This window comes from Oryctolagus cuniculus, chromosome 7 (genome assembly GCF_051225735.1).
Source record: "Oryctolagus cuniculus isolate XC-2025 breed Fujian yellow rabbit chromosome 7, ASM5122573v1, whole genome shotgun sequence".
In the NCBI taxonomy this organism is placed as follows: domain Eukaryota; kingdom Metazoa; phylum Chordata; class Mammalia; order Lagomorpha; family Leporidae; genus Oryctolagus; species Oryctolagus cuniculus.
In genome coordinates this window covers 37,520,984-37,538,544 of record NC_142873.1, presented here as the reverse complement: position 1 = coordinate 37,538,544, position 17,561 = coordinate 37,520,984, and the positions used below count along the sequence as shown (strand labels likewise).

Genomic DNA, 17,561 nt, shown 5'->3' with positions numbered 1-17,561 from the left:
ATCTACCATTATATTATCTTATAAAAATCTGTTCTGCTAAATGTATTTTAATAGTAAGATAAGGCACTATAAAGAGATCTAACAAGTGCCTTTATTTTACAGTTTAGGGACTGAGGCTAAGGCTTGATAAGTAACGTACCCAAGTCATAAACAAGTGTAGAACCAGAATCAATTCCTGAACCTGACTTCTGATCTGGGCTCTATCTTTGTTCTTTCATTTTATGACTGAATATTACATTTATTCACTGTATTGTAACTTTAATTTGGAAAATCATCAAGTAATAAAAACTATTTTGTGGCCTAGCTCAGCAACTTTCTTTTTCTCCAAGATTAGCATTACAATAATAGGATGACATTTATAATATTAGAGGACTTTTGTAGCTTCATTAATATGAGAATTTATACAGGAAAAAGTGCATTTTACATATAACTTCTGGTTTGGCTGGAAAAATGTACATTCAAGTCATAGCGTTAAGCCTCTTTATATCATAGTAACTTCATATGTTGTGAGATGGTTTTCTATAATCTTGACATTTTCTTCAGATAGCCAGTTTTCCTGCCTTATAAGACCTTCTAAAGACTCCAATCTTCCTAAAGTTTGTTGCTCTTGTAGCTCAAGAAGAGCCCTCTGTGAATGTAGTTTACAGACTTTCTGCCAAAGATGTTCCTTATCTATGTCTTGTCTGCAGTAAGGATGCTCACTTTGTAAAACTTCTGTCCCATAATTACATACTTATACTTTCCTGGGCTGATTTAATTTCTATGGAATTACTTGTAAGGGTTGGATTAGCAAGATGATTGGTAGTTATTTCAAGTACCTCTTGGGTTTCCAAAGACTGCTGCGTACTTTCTGAATTTGAAGTTGTCAAAGTAATAGTTGTTCTCAAAAGATGTGTGAAAACTACCTTTATCTGTGTCTAGGTTAACGATCTTCCCAAGATGGATTCTGGTTTTTCAGTGTCTGGTTTAACCAGGTTAATAGTTAATAAATTATTTTGTATGCTTCCTGTTTTTGGAGATGGCGGCATGACCAAGGCAAATGAATCAAGCATGTTCAGGGTGCCTACCTGTGTCCATATTTATGATTCTTCTGGCTTGGCTCCCATGCATACTTCCTTCTCATCCTCTACTTTTTTCTTCTGAGATTTTTTTTTGTTTGTTTGAAAGAATCTTTCCCTCATTGTCTTCCAGGCAAAGAAAATATTGCAGAATTGCATTCTGTTTCAGATATCAAATACCCCAACTAGATATCAAGAGAGTCTGGTGAAAATGGTCACTACACAGGAACTTGTACTAGGAACCCATGAATCTTGATTCATATTCTTCAACCACTTTTCAAGTCTGTCTTTGTCATGTAAAGGAAATGGGTAAAAACTCATCTTCCGGTCTGTATTGTTTCATACCTGGAGATTCTTGCTGCTGTTTGTGGCTCAATGGCTGGGCAAGCCTCGGCTGAGAGCCTAGTTGGGCAAGGAGCACAAGCTGGTGCTCCCGGATTGAAGCGGGACTCTCCTCTATTCCCTGCCTTGGTGAAACCAGAAACAAAGTAATTTTTGATTCCTCCTTCTTCAAATCTCCCATAGCAATTTGGTCTCAACTTTCTTCTACCTTAGTAGCTGTAAACACATTCACTTTCTCTCTGTTCCCTCTGTCAGTACCCTAATCCCTTGTCACCCCCTTAAAACACTTAACCGGGCTCTGCCTCTATAATTGTCCTCCGCAACCCATTTCCCCTTCCTGAAGTCAGGTTTCTTTCTTTAAATGCAAGCCACGTTGTATTATTCTTCTGCCTACACTTCTTCAGTAGGTTGCATAGTCTTTAAGAAAAAAGTCAAAACTTCTTAACAAGGCATATGTTGCCCTCATCATCTGGACACGCCTATCTTTCCAGTGTTCTGTAGACTATGAAAATCACCTTGATCCTCCTTCTTCCTCTCTTCAACAACAGAGATAGACTTTGGTGGTGCTTTCTACGTTCTGTGTGTTGGTAGATGTTGGTCCATCTGCTTAGAAATTCTTCCCTCCCTACCTCTTTTTTTGCCTGACAAATTCCCACTCATCCTTCAAGAAGCAGATCCAATGGATTACCTCCTTCTTTATTAGGGTTGGTTCTCCCTATGTGCTCCTGTAGTACCTTGCCCTCACTTCTATTATAACACTACTTAGACTACATACTTATTGTTCACTCCAGGTTTTCTCCAAGTACTGTAAAGGGCAAAGATTGGCTTATTCATTCTCACAGCATCACCATCTACGGTTGTGCCTGAAAGCACCTGTTTCCAGGATTCTGAAGTGAGGAAAGTTGGATTGATTCAACATGGGGGCTCAGAAGACTGCTAATGTGACTTGTCAGACTAAACCACTGGTGCACCTCTTAGATAAAGCCTTTGGGCTTGGGGAAAAAATAGGGGTTGAGAAGAAAAGATGCAGGATGTCTCTTCTGGCATTCTTTTCCTTTTTGCTTCTAACTTTCACAAAGATTGATGAATCAGCAGCCTTAGCCTAGACTCTGTGGCAGACACAAAGAGGAAAAAGCAAAGTCCTTAACCTTAAGGAAGTTCACAGCCTGTGGTGGAAATAGGGAGACCACTCTGTCTGGAAACCTACAGACTGCCCACTGCCTGGGACTCGGATCCCAAACAGAAGCAGTCCTTCCTCCATGTGACTCGGGTGAGACTCAAGTGTCTTTGCCTTGGGTCTCCAAGGACACTCTTTAAAAATTATAGTTTTACATGAGAAAGAGAAAAGCCAGGGCTGGCATGCAGGGACTGGCCTTGTACTAGAACCAGGTCTTCCTTAACGTTGCTACTGCTGGCCAGGCACTCACAGCTGGGTGTTTTTGTTCTGTTGAGCATAACTACACAAAACATCAACAGAAGACAAGGCTTCTGTGAGGCCACAATGGACCCAGACAAGAGTAAGACCTCTATGTAATCATGTCTGAACACAGATAAAAGACTAACACTGTCTAAATCACAAAATAATAAATATATAGCCTGGCTAAAATGACTGCTACTTTAAAAAAAATTGTAGCAAAAAACCCACCTTACATAAAATTGACCCTCCTAATCATTTTTATGGGTATAGTTTGGTGGCGTTAATGATACCTACACTACTGTGTAACAGATCTCTAGAACTTTTTTATCTCACTGAAATTCTATACCCACTGAATAACAACATTCAATTTCTCTCTTCCCCTATCCCCTGGAAACTACCATTCTGTTTTTTGCTTCCATCATTTTGGCTATACTACATACCTTGTGTAAGTGGAATCGTGTATTTGTCCTTTTGTAATTGACTTATATCCCTAAGCAGAATGTCTTTAAAGTTTGTCCATATTGTAACATGTGACAGCTTCCCTGTAACACTGAATAATATTCCATTACACACACATACACACACCACATATAGACACACATGTCTCACACTTTATCCATTCATCTATGGATGGACATTTTGGGTTGCTTTCACTTTTTAGAAATTGTGAATAATACTGCAGTGAGCATGGTGTGCACATATCTCTTTATGATCCCACTTCCAATTCTTTTAGACATATATCTCAGAAGTGCAATTGTTCAATCAAATGGTAATTTCCATTTCAGGGTTTTCTAAATTTCTTTCTTGCTTTTCTTAAAGATTTATTTACTTAAAAAAAGTTACAGAGAGGGAAAGACAGAGAGATCTTCCATCCACTGGTTTACTCTCTGGAAGATTGCAATAGCCAGGGCTGGGTTAGTTCCAGGTCTCCCATATGGGTGGCAGAGGTCCAAACACTTGAGCCATCCTCTCCTTCTTTTCCTAGGCCATTAGTGGGGAGCTGGATGGGAAGTGGAGCAGCCAGTACATGCCCATATGGATACCACATGGCTGTGTTTTTCTCTGCTACACCAGGATGCCGGCCCCAGGGTTTTCTTGATAGTAGCCATTCTAATGGGTATGAATGATATTTCATTGTAGTTTTGATTTGCATTTCTCTAATGATTAATGATGTTGAGTATCTTTTCTTATTTAGCTATTTCTGTATCTTCTTTGGAGAAATGTTTATTAATGTTGCTTCCCCACTTAAAAATGAGTTACTTACTTTTCTGTTGAGTTATGGTTCTCTGTTTATTCTGGATATTAACTCCTTTTCAGATATATGCTTTGCAATTATTTTCCTCCATTCTATAGATTGCCTTTTCACTCTGTGGACAGCATAGAATTGTTTTTTTATTTTATTTTATTTATTTATTTATTTTGACAGAGTTAGACAGTGTGAGAGAGAGACAGAGAGAAAGGTCTTCCTTCCGTTGGTTCACTCCCCAAATGGCCGCTACGGCCAGAGCTACGCTGATCCGAAGCCAGGAGCCAGCTGCTTCTTCCAGGTCTCCCACACGGGTGAAGGGGCCCAAGCACTTGGGCCATCCTCCACTGCCCTCCCGGGCCACAGCAGAGAGTTGGACTGGAAGAAGAGCAACCGAGACTAGAATCCAGTGCCCATATGGGATGCCGGCACCGCAGGTGGAGGATTAACCAAGTGAGCCACAGCGCCAGCCCCAGCATATAAGTTTTTAAGTTTGATGTAGCCCTATTTATCCATTTTGATTCTTGCCTGTGCTTTTGGTACCACAGCCAAGAAATCTTTGCTAAATCCAATGCATGAAACTTTCCCCCCTGTGCTTTTTCTAGAAACTCTGCTAGTGTTTTGCATTTTTAGGTCTTTAACCCTTTTGAGCAATGTTTTGTATATGGTGTAAAGCAAGGGCACAGTCGCATTCCTTTGCATGTGAATATTCCGTTTCCCAATGCTATTTGCTGAGGAGACTGTCTTTCTCCTTTCTGTGGTCTTGGCACTCTTGTTAAAGATTATTTGATCATATGTGTGAGGGTTTATTTTTTGGGCCCCATTCTGTTCTGTTGATATGTACCAGCCTTTACACCAGAACCATTTAACTGCTAGTTACTGACCAATTACAGCTCTAGTGTCTGTCTAGCCTGCTCTCCCCGTAAATAAACATGGAATCGCTCCTGCTTCCTGACACCATCCAATCTAGCGCAAAGCCTAGCTTACTCAAACTCTCTCCAAAATCACCTAATAAAAGCCGCATCCTCTGATGGAATGTCCCTAACACCGACTTGCTGAGATGATGCAGAAATGTCCATAGTTCATGGTTGAATAAGAACCAAACTGCTTAACTACAGGTGGGTCCCTGATGGTCTTTGGCTGAGGGAACTGATACACAAACACACGAAAGCGATTCACCTCAACTAAAAAATAAGCAAAAAAAAAAAAAAGAAAAAAAAAAAAGCAAAAATACAAAAGGAAGAAATGCAAACAGCTTTATACACACGGTTAACAGGTTTTACTTCAAATACCTGAAACGGTGGGACTCTCATTTCAAATTTACTTTACCTGTCCTGTCGCCCCTTTCCTGAAAATCTCCCCAGAAAAAACCAGAGACACTTGCCTTTGAGGACGTTGGAGGCGACGAGGAAAACATGGGTCGCAAGGCCACTCTGAATGGAGTTTAACTGCTCCTGAGCCCTGGTACTGTCTCCCCTTTCCCAAGCTCCCGTTCCGGCAGTCGACGTGGTCCTCCGAGGGCGCAATTGAGTCGCGGAGGCCGACGGGTCCCGGGGAGGGATGTTCTAGCCCGCGGCCACTCGGTGGTAGAGACCGCAGCGGCCTGGCTTCCGGGGGCCGCCATGTTGGAATCTCAGAGTCCCAGCCATGGCTTCCAGGATCGGAATCCGAGCGAGAGCCCGACCGCCTCCGCCGTGCCCATGTTGGAAGTGCGGCCAGGGCTGTACCTGGGTGGAGCCGCGGCCGTGGCGGAGCCGGACCACCTCAGAGAGGCGGGGATCACGGCCATCCTGACGGTGGACTCGGAGGAGCCCGGGTTCAAGGCGGGGGCTGGGGTCGAGGGTCTGCGGAGCCTCTTCGTGCCGGCGCTAGATAAACCCGAGACTGACTTGCTCAGCCACCTGGATCGGTGCGTGGCCTTCATCGGCCAGGCCCGCACTGAGGGCCGTGCAGTGTTGGTGCACTGGTGAGTGGACGGGTTGGGGGGGTGGAGAGGAGCCTGACTTTGCTCCCAGCCTGCTCCTTGTCACTCCGAGGCCCCTAGGGGAGGGGACCCCCTCCCACTCCCTCCCGCAGAGGTGTGTGTTCCAGGGGGAGGGAGGGGCAGGAGCAGGAGGCGGGCCACTGCTGGCGCGCGTGCTTTCCTTCTTTCATGCTTTGGTTCATTCAGTAGCAACTGAGTTGTTTTGGGGTGGTTGGATGGGAGGAGTCATCAGATGAATGACAAAGTCCCTACAGCCTCAAGCTTTTACAGCTCCTTAGGAGGCAAAACACCCACCCAATGATTGTAACACAACCTAGGATAGAGTATGTACTCAGGTTAAGTATTCAGACTTCAGAGGAACGGCAGATCATTTCTAATTGTTTTTGTGTGAGGTGTGTGTGGGGGCAGGGTGCTCATGAAGGGGAGAATTGGTTAGGATCTGAAGGATCCCCTGGGCCTTGCCTAGGGGAGAGTTGGGGTGGGTAAGTTGCAGCAAAAGCAAAAAGATAAATTCTTGATGGATATTTGGGTATCCCTAGGTAGCGCTGTTTGGATTGGGTTGCAGTAGTTTTAAATTTATTGAGTAACTATTGTGTGTCAACCACTTGTTCTCAATATTTACACAAAGAAAGGAAGGTAGTTAAAAAACTGGGTCCTGGGGTCGGCGTTGTAGCATAGTGGGTTAGGCTTCTACCTGCTGCGTGGGCATCCCATGTGGACGCTGGTTCAAATCCCGGCTGCTCCTCTCCAATCCAGCTTTCTGCTATGGCCTGGGAAAGCAGTAGAAGGTGGCCCAAATGCTTGGGCCCTTACATCCCCATGGGAGACCCAGAAGAGGCTCCTAGCTTCGGATTGGCCCAGCTCCAGCCTTTGCGGCCATTTGGGGAGTGAACCAGTGGATGGAAGACCACATTGTGTCTGTGCCTCTCTCTCTCTCTCTCTCTCTCTCTCTCTCTCTCATTCTACGTCTCAAATAAATAAATAAACAAATTCTTTTTTTTTTTTAATTTTTATTTTTTTGACAGGCAGAGTAGACAGTGAGAGAGAGAGACAGAGAGAAAGGTCTTCCTTTTGCTGTTGGTTCACCCTCCAATGGCCACCGCGGCCAGTGCGCTGCAGCCTGTGCACCGCGCTGATCCGATGGCAGGAGCCAGGTGCTTCTCCTGGTCTCCCATGGGGTGCAGGGCCCAAGTGCTTGGGCCATCCTCCACTGCACTCCCTGGCCACAGCAGAGAGCTGGCCTGGAAGAGGGGCAACCGGGACAGAATCCGGCACCCCGACCGGGACTAGAACCCGGTGTGCCGGCGCCGCAAGGCGGAGGATTAGCCTAGTGAGCTGTGGTGCCGGCTTAAATTCTTTTTTTTTTTTTAAATTGGATCCTGTTTGGTACCAGAGCTCCAGGCCCTTAATGCTAAGAGCAAAAGAATTTTCATTTGTTACAAAGGCTTCACAACATAAAAAAAAAAAAAAAAAAAAGAGTGATTAAGTTTGAATAGGTGAGATACATTCTCGTAGTTCAGAATTTAAAATGAAAAAGGAAATAGGAGCGGAAACACCAACATCCCACATGGAGTATCTGGGTTTGATTTCTTTCTCTTAACTCCAATTTCCTGCTAACACAGACCCTGGGAGGCTGCAGTGATGAACCAAGAAATTGGGTTCCTGCCACCCATGGGTTGTCCCAAATGGTGGAGGATAGAAGCTCTCTCTCTGCCTTTCAAAAATGATGATAACTTGTTCATACATTGGTAGTATTTCAGATGTAATGGGTTTATTTGAATAGAAGTAGAAATGAAGTGGATTGGAACTTTGCCATTAATAGAGGGGCTGGATTGTTTTTTTTTAATTGTTGCTATTTGCTTATTTTATTTTGAAGGCTTCTTTTTCAGTCATGCAGGAGTCAGTCGAAGTGTGGCGATAGTGACAGCTTTTGTGATGAAGAATGACAAGCTTAGCTTTGAAGAAGCCTACGAGAACCTCCAGACCATCAAACCAGAGGCTAAGTGAGTTCTTCATTGTAATATTGCTGCTTTTGGGATGTAGCTTTATTTAAAGAATTGTGGCTTTTATATTTCTTTGTCATTTCAGGATGAACGAAGGGTTTGAGTGGCAACTGAAATTATACCAGGCAATGGGATATGAAGTGGATACCTCTAGTGCGATTTATAAGCAATATCGTTTACAAAAGGTTACAGAGAAGTATCCAGGTAAGTAACCTTAATTGCCAGTGTATGCAGAGTGCTTTCCTGATGTCCTTTACCCTGACACTTACCAGAGACCTGTGGATCAGAGACCCTTGCTTCTAGCAAGAAGAGAATTTCAGACATGCTGCGGAGAGTAGTAGTAAGCAAGGGAGCAAAGTTTAGTGATGGGAGTACACCTGACAGGCCAGGCGGGCATCGCAGCAAAGGACTGAGAGCCAGTCTGCCTTAGGTGGGAGTTCTGGGTATGGAGCGATCATTTCTTCTCCCTCCTTCCTCTTCTGGAACACTGGTCGGTAGAGGGCTTTCCGGGCATGGAATTTGTGACGATCCTCCTAGGACTTTATCAGCACCATGTAATTGAATCTAAAATTTCCCTGGGGCAGAGTGGAGAAGATTCTCCTAAGTAGTAACCGTCCTGGGAGGGCTGGAACCCACCTAACAAGGTTATCGTGCTAGTCTGCTTCTGAGGCATGTTTCTACATTTCTCCCCTCATTCAACAACAGGAAATTCACATTTTTGTTCTTCAGTCTCTCTCTCATCCTTAGGTTAATATCTGACTTCTTGCCCAACAACACTAAATACATTGTCCCAGTTTTCTCACAATCAGATGAGATAGGAATTGTTTTCTTTTGAAATTGCAGTTTAGCTAGAATCTTATCCAGGGTCAGGTGGTTTGTAAATGGGAGCGTTGGGTTTGAACTCAAGCCAAGAGCTTAATCACTGTGCTTTGTAACTTCATCCTAATTTGTTTTTGTTTTGATTTCTGAGGTTAGCACTTGATTGTTCAGTTGACATTGTATCAGTCCATTTTCTGTTGCTATAAGAAAGTACCTGAGGCTGGGTACTTTGTAAACAAAAGTTTTTTTAGCTCACAGTTTTGAAGGTCCAAGAGCATGGTGCCAGCTTCTGCTTGGCTCTGGTGAGGGCCTTCTGACTCCATCATGACCCAGAATTCACATGGTGGGAGTGTATGCGAGAAAGAAGGAACAATCACAGGTGAGATCAGCAGAAGAGCAATCGACTAGGAGCTCAGGCCTGCTCCTTTTATGATAATTTGTTCTTGTGGGAGTGAACCAGGGTCTTGCAATAATTACATTAATCCTTTCCAAGAGCAGTGGCCACAGTGACCTAACAACCTCCTACTAGGTCTTACTTCTTAAAGGTTCCACCACCTCTCAACATTGTCACACTGGGAGCCAAGCTTCCAGCATGTGGACCATTGTGCGGAGTGGCCCAGGATGGCTGGATCAGAGGTCCTTGTCTTTGCTCAAGAAAGACATGAGACAGAATGGCAGTAAGCATGTTAGTGAGGTTTAATGAAGAGAATACAATTGACAGTCCAGGTGGGGAACTCAGCAAAGAACTGAGAGCCCAGTCTGCATGGAGACTGGGGCAGGGTCAGAGGGAATCTGTGAAATTCCTCCAGGGACTTCATTAGCACCCTGTTACCAGACCTAATAGCCCTGGTATAGGGTGGGGAAGTGTTCCCTAGGATGCCCCTTTAGGGGAGGGCTGGGAGCCACCTAATAAGGCTGTTGGACTTGGGCAAGACTTTTGTTGCACAAATGCTGGTCTGCTTCGAAGGCATGCTTCTGCCTTCCCTCATTCAACCACATGAAATTCTCATTTTTGTTCTTCAGCCCCTCAATGCACATAGACTAATGTCTAACTTCCCACCTAACAGAACACAAGCTATATCCCAAATACAGTAAACACAAACAGAATTTTATCTGAAAATACCAAGCTGATAATAACAAATGGATGCATTTTAATTGTGTCATAGAATTGCAGAGTTTACCTCAAGAACTCTTTGCTGTTGACCCAACCACTGTTTCACAAGGACTGAAAGATGAAGTTCTCTACAAGTGTAGAAAGTGCAGGTAAAATATTTTGTGTTCTCAGTAGCTGAAAAGCACTTAGCATATCATTTTCTTATATCTCTGTAGGAAGAATTTGTTGAATTGAATGATACAGAAATTTCTAGTTCAAATTTGTTTTTAAGAATATAAGTTTTAAAAACACCAAATTGTAGAGGTTATTGAAAATTTAAGTATAATCGATGTTGTGTTATTTTGGCCTTGAAGAAATACTGCACATTTTATCTATTTTAAAAATCCTTTTGATTAATATGTTTGTTTGGGAATTGCAGGCGATCCTTATTTCGAAGTTCAAGTATTTTGGGTCACAGTGAAGGAAGTGGACCATTAGCTTTTGCCCACAAGAGAATGGCACCATCATTCATGCTTGCTACAGGGACTCAATGTACATCTTATTTCATTGAACCTGTACAGTGGATGGAATCTGCTTTGTTGGGAGTGATGGATGGGCAGGTCAGAGTACATTTCTTATTTTTTCTACAATTTCATTGTACAATCTATTTTTTTCCTTTTTGTATTTTAACTAGTGTTTTACTCCATCTTAATCCCTTTCTTTTATGAAGATTATATTTTTCTAGTGTGGATCAGACTGTCAAAAATAAATATTTTTAAAGATCAGCTGATTTAAAATGGTAGTTGAGAGTTGCTACTCTAAGTTAATAAGTTTCTTTTAAGTCTATATTTTTCAAATATAAAACAAATATTACTTTAAAACAAATTAATATCTTATAAAATTTGAACTTTGTAACAAGTAGGTTACCTCAGGAATTTTTAAATTTGGTTTAAAATGTCTTCCATTTCTTTTTCTTTCTTAATTCCATGCATTTCTCTCTTTCTGATCTTTCAATTGAGTATGTTTGTTACGAGATTCTTTTTCATTTCCTGTCCAGAATACAACTCATAACATCCTGTGACAGCCACTTTTTTCTTTAGGTTTAAGTTTTTGATATTAATATGCAGGCATTCTATAGAAATAATTTTAATAGTGATTTTAAAAGTTTGTAGAAAAGTTTTTATAATGGATATTTATTGAAACTCTTATTCCATGTCATTTGAATAAAATGGCTTTATAAAGGTGGTAGAACAGATACAGTCATACTTTATATGTGGGGAAACTTCATTTATTTACTGAGTATTTTACTTAAAAACAGTATCCTATATTCAAATGCACATTTTCAGATTTTGTTACTTTTTAAAAAAACCGCTTTGCTAGAGTATAACTCACATACCATACAGTTCACCAATTTAGAATAATGAATTCAACAGTTTTTAGTATATTCACAGTTTTTTGCAGCTGTTGCTATTCTCATGACCCTTAAAATGATATATCCATTAGCATTCATTTCCCATTCTTGATGATCGTATTTACAGTGATTGTTTCAGATTTTGGTGAACTGTAATATTTCTCTTTGGTGACTTATGCTTTTGACTTGCTGCTTTCATTTAACCTGGAAAATATACAAACACATGATATTTTTGTGAAAGATTCTAAACCTTATTTGTGCGTATTTCTTTGTATACATATTTGAGTTTTCTTATATGGTGGTATACACTTAGAAGTAAATTGTTGGCTTTATGACTGTATACATTTTAAATATTAATAGTATTCCAGGTTGACATTCAAAATGCTCATACAAATTTAGTTTTCACCAACAGTGAATATCTACCCATTTCCCCATACCCTGGGCAAGGTAGATATAAAACTGGTAAAGTTTTGTCAGTCTGTATCATGAAAATATTAATCTTAAAATGTTTCGTTTTTCATGACTACAGCCAAGGATGACATCTTTATGCATTTACCAGCCATCTATAGTTGCTTTTTATTTATTTATTTATTCGAAAGTAAGAGTTACACAGAGAGAGGAGAGGCAGAGAGAGAGAGAGAGAGAAAGAGTGGTCTTCCATCTGATGGTTCACTCCCCAGATGGCCGCAATGGCCGGAACTGCACCTATCCGAAGCCAGGAGCCAGGAGCTTCTTCCTGGTCTCCCACTCGGACACAAGGGCCCAAGGACTTGGGCCATCTTCCACTGCTTTCCCAGGCCACAGAGAGCTGCATCAGAAGAGGAATAGCCAGGACTAGAACCGATGCCCATATGGGATGCCGGGGCTCCAGGCCAGGGCATTAACCTGCTCAGCTACAGCGCCAACCCCCCGCCCCCCCCATCTATAGTTTCTTGTTGTGTAAACTGCTTTACCATCCCTGGCCTATTTTCTGTGAATTTTATCTTACTCTTACTGATTTGTAGGAGCTGTGTATATATTCTAGATGTAGATGCTTCATTTAATAAATAGAATTATTTTCCTTAGTCTATTACTTATCTCAAATTTTTGGTATATTTTGTAATAAAATTTAAGATACTGTATAGTCTATTTTTTCATTTGTGGTTAATGGGCTTTAAATCTGGACTTCCTATAGTTTAATATTAAAAGCAAAAATTCCTACTTCCTACCATGTACAAATTATAGAACTAAACCTAAAAAATGTGATAACTGCACTGAAAGCAAATACAGTTTACTAAAGCTTTGATTTATCTGTTTTACTGGAATATCAGTTGATTGTTTTTAAGTCACTAGGAATCTGACTTACATGCTATCGTTATCAGTAATAAAACATGAGAATCCTAATAATCTTTTTCATTCTTTATTCATGTTGTAGTTTTTTTTTTTTTTTTTTGAGATTTTATTTATTTATTTGAGATGTAGAGTTACTGATGGAGAGAGAGAGATAGAGAGAAAGGTCTTCCATCTGCTGGTTCATTCCCCAAATGGCCATAGCAGTTGGAGCTGGGCTGATCAAAAGCCAGGAGCTTCTTCCGGATCTCCCATGCAGGTGCAGGGGCCTGAGTACTTGGGCCATCTTCTGCTTTCCCAGACCATAGCAGAAAGCTGGATTGGAAGAGGAGCAGCTGGAACTAGAACCAAAAGAGACAGATCTTTCATCCATTTGTCTACTCCCCAAATACCTGCAACAGCTAGGGCTGGGCCAAGACCCCAGAATCCAATTTGGATCTCCCACATGAGTGGCAGGGACCCAATTACTTGAGCCATCACCTGCCTTCTAGGGTACCCATAATAGGAAGCTGGAATTGGAAGCAGAGCTGGCACTCAAACCAGGCACTCTGATGAGATGTGGCTGTTCTAAGTGATATCTTAACCACTGTGTCAGGTGCCTGCCCCTGCATGTTGATTTAAAAACCTAGTATGTATGCCACATTCTTGAAGCCATCCTTGAGTTTCAAATGTCACCTTTCTCCCCTAAAGCTGGGATCCATCTGTTCTTCCTCTAAGCTGCCCGAATACAACATACTTCTTAGGCAGTAATTGTGGTCCACCATCCTTAATACAGCAAATTCCTCATGTATTTAATGTCACCAATTAGAGTACAAATTCCTTGAAGATAGGGGCCATGTTTGCCTGTGCTTATATCCTATATTGCCAAAGAAAATTATTTGTTTTGTATAAAAGTGAATAAATGAAGTAATACATTGGCTTTTTATTTCAGCTGCTTTGTCCAAAATGCAGTGCCAAATTGGGTTCCTTCAATTGGTATGGTGAACAGTGCTCATGTGGAAGATGGATAACACCTGCTTTCCAAATACATAAGAACAGAGTGGATGAAAAGAAAATGCTGCCAGTTTTGGGATCACAAACAAGAAAAATATGAACTTGTGACATCTGCTATCTTGGAAGGAACCTTGCTGAAGATACATGCTGCCCTGGCTTTCAGTTACTGCAGGTTGTTTGTTTGTAGGCCATCAACATTTCAATTGCAGTGTGAAAGGGAAAAATCCCATGAAGTAACCTGGAAACTGCCCTGTTATTAGGTTATTACGTGATGTAAGTAGAATACATAGCAATCAAAGTTTTTTAGTCATATAAATTTTATATGATAGTAAAATCTTTTATGATACTAACACTTCATTTGTTTCATGTTTTTAAAAGTCATGATTTATTTATTTAATTTGAAAGGCAGACAGAGACAAAGATCTCCCGTCTGTTGGTTTATTCTCCAGACGCTTGCAGTATCTGGAACTGGGCCAAGCCGAATCCAAGAGCCAGAAACTCAATCCATGTCTCCCATATTAGTGGCAGAATCGTCACCTGCTGCTTTAGCCTGCATTTGCAGGAAGATGGAATAGGAAGTGGAGCTAGAACTCTAACTGAGGCGCTCTGATACGGGATGGGGGAGGTCTCCTGTGGCATCTTAACCACTATGCCAAATGCTGCCCTGAAACTTAATTCCAGTTTTCCATGAGTTTTTTGAAGTACCCTCGTATTTTGAAATTTTGCTTTCTCTCTTTTAAGGAAAATTAGCAAGCCTATTTATGTCTAGATTTTTCTTATAAATGTAAAAAAAAGGCTATTAGTAAAACAGAATATGTTTTTCCTGTTCAGAAATTCCAATTATCTGCAGGTTTTTTTTTTTTTTTCTTAAGTTTATTTATTTGAAAGGCAGAGTGAAACAGTGAAAGATAGAGATCTTCCATCTGTTGGTTCATGCTTCAAATGCCTATAGCAGCTGAGGCTTGGCCAGGATGAAGCATGGTGCCTGAAACTCCATCTGGGTCTCCAGCATGGGTAGCAGGGACCCAAGGACTTGAACCAGCACGTGCTGTGCATGAGCAGGAAGCTGGAAGTAGAAGCACAGCCAGGACTCATCCAGGCATTGATACAGGATGGGTAGCTTAACCTACTGTGCCACCGCGCCCACTCCAATAAATATTTTATCTACATTTTTAGAAAAGTGTGTTTGAGATACCTCTTAAAGCAATCTACATAAAGAAATACTTTAATGTTAGGTGTGTCTTAATAATTGAGATTAATATGGAATTACATGTCAGTTACTCTTTTAGTCTAATACATTTGAGTATTGGAAAAAGTAATAAATCTAGATCAACTTTGTAACCTGATTTCTGGAAACTAGAATTGTACTCACTATTAATAGGGCAAATTGGACCTAAATTGGTATTTTGAACATATACATGAAATCAGAATTAGCTAATAAAGAGGAATATGTGTCTGTATCATAAATACTAAAATGGGAATAATTTTTAAATGTAAAATAAGGTGTAAATAATGAACTTCTTAGTATCTAGAATAGTGGCTGGCCCTGTTGCATGGTGGGTAAAGCTGCCACCTGCAGGGCTGGCATCCTGGCTGCTCTACTTCTGATCCAACTCCCTAATAATGCGCCTGGGAAAGCAGCAGAAGATGGCCCAGGTTCTTGGGCTCTTGCAACCACATGGGAGACCCAGATGAAGCTCTTGGCACCTGGCTTTGGCCTGGCCCAGACCTGGCCGTTGTGGCCATTTGGGGAGTGAATCAGTGAATGTAAGACCCCTCTTTCTGCCTCTGTTTCTCCCTCTCCTTCTCTGTTACTCTTTCAAATAAATAAATCTTTTTTAAAAAATCTAGCTTAATTTTTGACATGTGTTGTAATGTTATGGATGATCCTTGAGAAAAATTTTAACATAAGACCTGAAGCCTTTATCAACTTTCATGGAGTAATTTTTCTTGTGACAAAAGAATTCCCTCCATTTCTGTTTTAGCTTTTACACACTTTGTCTAGTTTTTTGGTTTATACTATCCTCTGGAAAGCTTTTTACTAAACAGGTTATACCATATCAAACTGCTGTCCCTTTTGTAGGAAAAAAGTAGTGGAACAGCAGTTTCATGTGGCTCAAGTTAATGTCTATCCATCATATATTGTAGCATATAGTACCAAGAGAAATAGATTTGAATGTACAGTTGTCAGCAAATGTTTCCTGAGGATGTATTATGTGCACAGTTCTAGGTGATAAAATAAACAAACTGATGTTCTGGCTGGGAGAGACAGATAAAATACCTTTTTTGAAAGATAAGTGGTATTTATCAGTGCAGATCAATTTTGGGAACCTAACTTCTCTATTTAAATTATGCAGTTTTTTTTTTTAACTTATTTGACAGGTAGAGTTAGTGTGAGAGAGAGACAGAGAAAACTACTTAACTTACAACTTTTTTTTTTTTTTTTTTTACTTATTTGACAGGTAAAGTTAGACTGTGAGAGAGAGAAAACTACTTACAACTTTTTTTTTTTTTTTTACATATTTGACAGAGTTACACAGCGAGAGAGAGAGTCAGAGAGAAAGGTCTTCCTTCCGTTGGTTCCCTCCCAAATGGCCACTACGGTCCCTGCTGCGCCTAGCCAAAGCCAGGAGCCAGGTGCTTCCTCCTGGTCTCCTACGCGGGTGCAGGCGCAGGCGCCCAAGCACTTGGGTCATCCTCCACTGCCTTTCTGGGCCACAGCAGAGAGCTAGAATGGAAGAGGAGCAACCAGGACTAGAACCCGGCACCCATATGGGATGCCGGTGCTGCAGGCAGAGGATTAACCAAGTGAGCCACGGTACTGGCCCTAAATTATGCAGTTTTATGAAACATTCGCTGATCAGAAATTGCAGATTTGAAGTCTTTTTTTTTTTTCTATGTTAAGATACAAGCAAAACTTCATTTTTTAACAAGGTAGGCAGCTCCACCAGTGTAACATTTCCCAGACACTTTCAAAGTCTCTCCAGCTCTGCTCTCTGCCCCCGTGGTTTGTCCTTGACAGTGGAACATCTTGTTCCACCGATTGAAGCAAAACAACACAACAAGCTGCCACTTCACCCAAAAGTGGTGTTTTTGGCTCTGCTCCTTCTGGACAGCTCGATGGGTCATTAGCAAAAGGCCCACTGAGTGCTTTTAAAAGGGGGAGATTTGAAGTCTTTTAATGGTTTACTTTTGAGGGGTAGACAAAAAAATTACTAGGTCTGTGTTTAAAAAGAAAAAGCCCTTTTTAGAAAAGATTTATTTTATTTATTTAAAGGCAGAATAACAGAAAGAGGTAGAGACAGGGAGAAAGGTCTGTTGGTTCATTCTCCAAATGGCTGCAACAGCTAGGGCTGGGACAGGCCAAAGCCAGGAGCCAGAAACCAGGAACAACTTCTCGGTCTCCCACGTAGGTTCAGGGGCTCAAGCACTGCTTTCCCAGGCACATTAGCAGGGAGCTAGATTGGAAGGAGAGCAGCTGGGACTCGAAATGGCGCCCACGTGGGATGCCAGCACTGTAGATAGCGGCTTAACCTGCTGTGCCACAGTGCTGGCCCCAAAGCCCTTTATTTTCAATATTTCATTTAGGAGCAGCAATTTAGGGCAGTTGATATCATACATTTGTTGAAAATGCCAATATTAGCCTTATTTCAGAGGCAGTGTGGCGGTGAGTATGGTAGAAGTCAGTCTGCGGGAATCACTGTGCCTCTGCTGATTACCGTGTTCCAGAAAGTGAGCTTGGGTTTGGAAATAGTGGGCCACTTTTCTCCTCCACACATGGGATTAATAATGCTCTACCCTCATGACAGGGTTGTTTTAAAGATCATTTGCACTAGCTTTGATTCCTTCTTCTATAAAAAGGAGAT

At 41.4% G+C, this 17,561-nt stretch overlaps 1 protein-coding gene, 1 non-coding gene and 1 pseudogene across 5 annotated transcripts; 1 reads left to right on the top strand and 2 right to left on the bottom strand.

Moving 5' to 3' along the window:
• Positions 1–225: 225 nt before the first annotated feature.
• LOC149125419 (THAP domain-containing protein 5 pseudogene) lies at positions 226–5,428 on the bottom strand (annotated as a pseudogene).
• A 97-nt stretch (positions 5,429–5,525) lies between these two features.
• On the top strand, positions 5,526–15,541 carry DUSP12 (dual specificity phosphatase 12). 4 transcript variants are annotated; one of them, XM_008264166.5, is made up of 6 exons: positions 5,526–6,029; positions 7,937–8,050; positions 8,136–8,254; positions 10,036–10,132; positions 10,402–10,582; positions 13,634–15,541. In XM_008264166.5, the coding sequence occupies exons 1-6, from the start codon at positions 5,686–5,688 to the stop codon at positions 13,793–13,795; spliced, it is 1,017 nt and encodes a 338-aa protein (XP_008262388.3). In that variant the 5' UTR covers positions 5,526–5,685; the 3' UTR covers positions 13,796–15,541. The 4 variants fall into 4 exon arrangements, with proteins under 4 accessions (XP_008262388.3, XP_089155798.1, XP_089155796.1 ...); XM_089299670.1 differs by having other exon boundaries at positions 5,672–6,029; positions 7,924–8,050; XM_089299671.1 differs by having other exon boundaries at positions 5,676–6,029; positions 7,945–8,050.
• Positions 15,542–16,724: 1,183 nt separating this feature from the next.
• Positions 16,725–16,858, bottom strand: LOC127493847 (small nucleolar RNA SNORA21). The gene has a single exon (XR_007924385.3). It is a non-coding gene; the product is annotated as a small nucleolar RNA SNORA21 (small nucleolar RNA).
• Between the last annotated feature and the right edge of the window lie 703 nt (positions 16,859–17,561).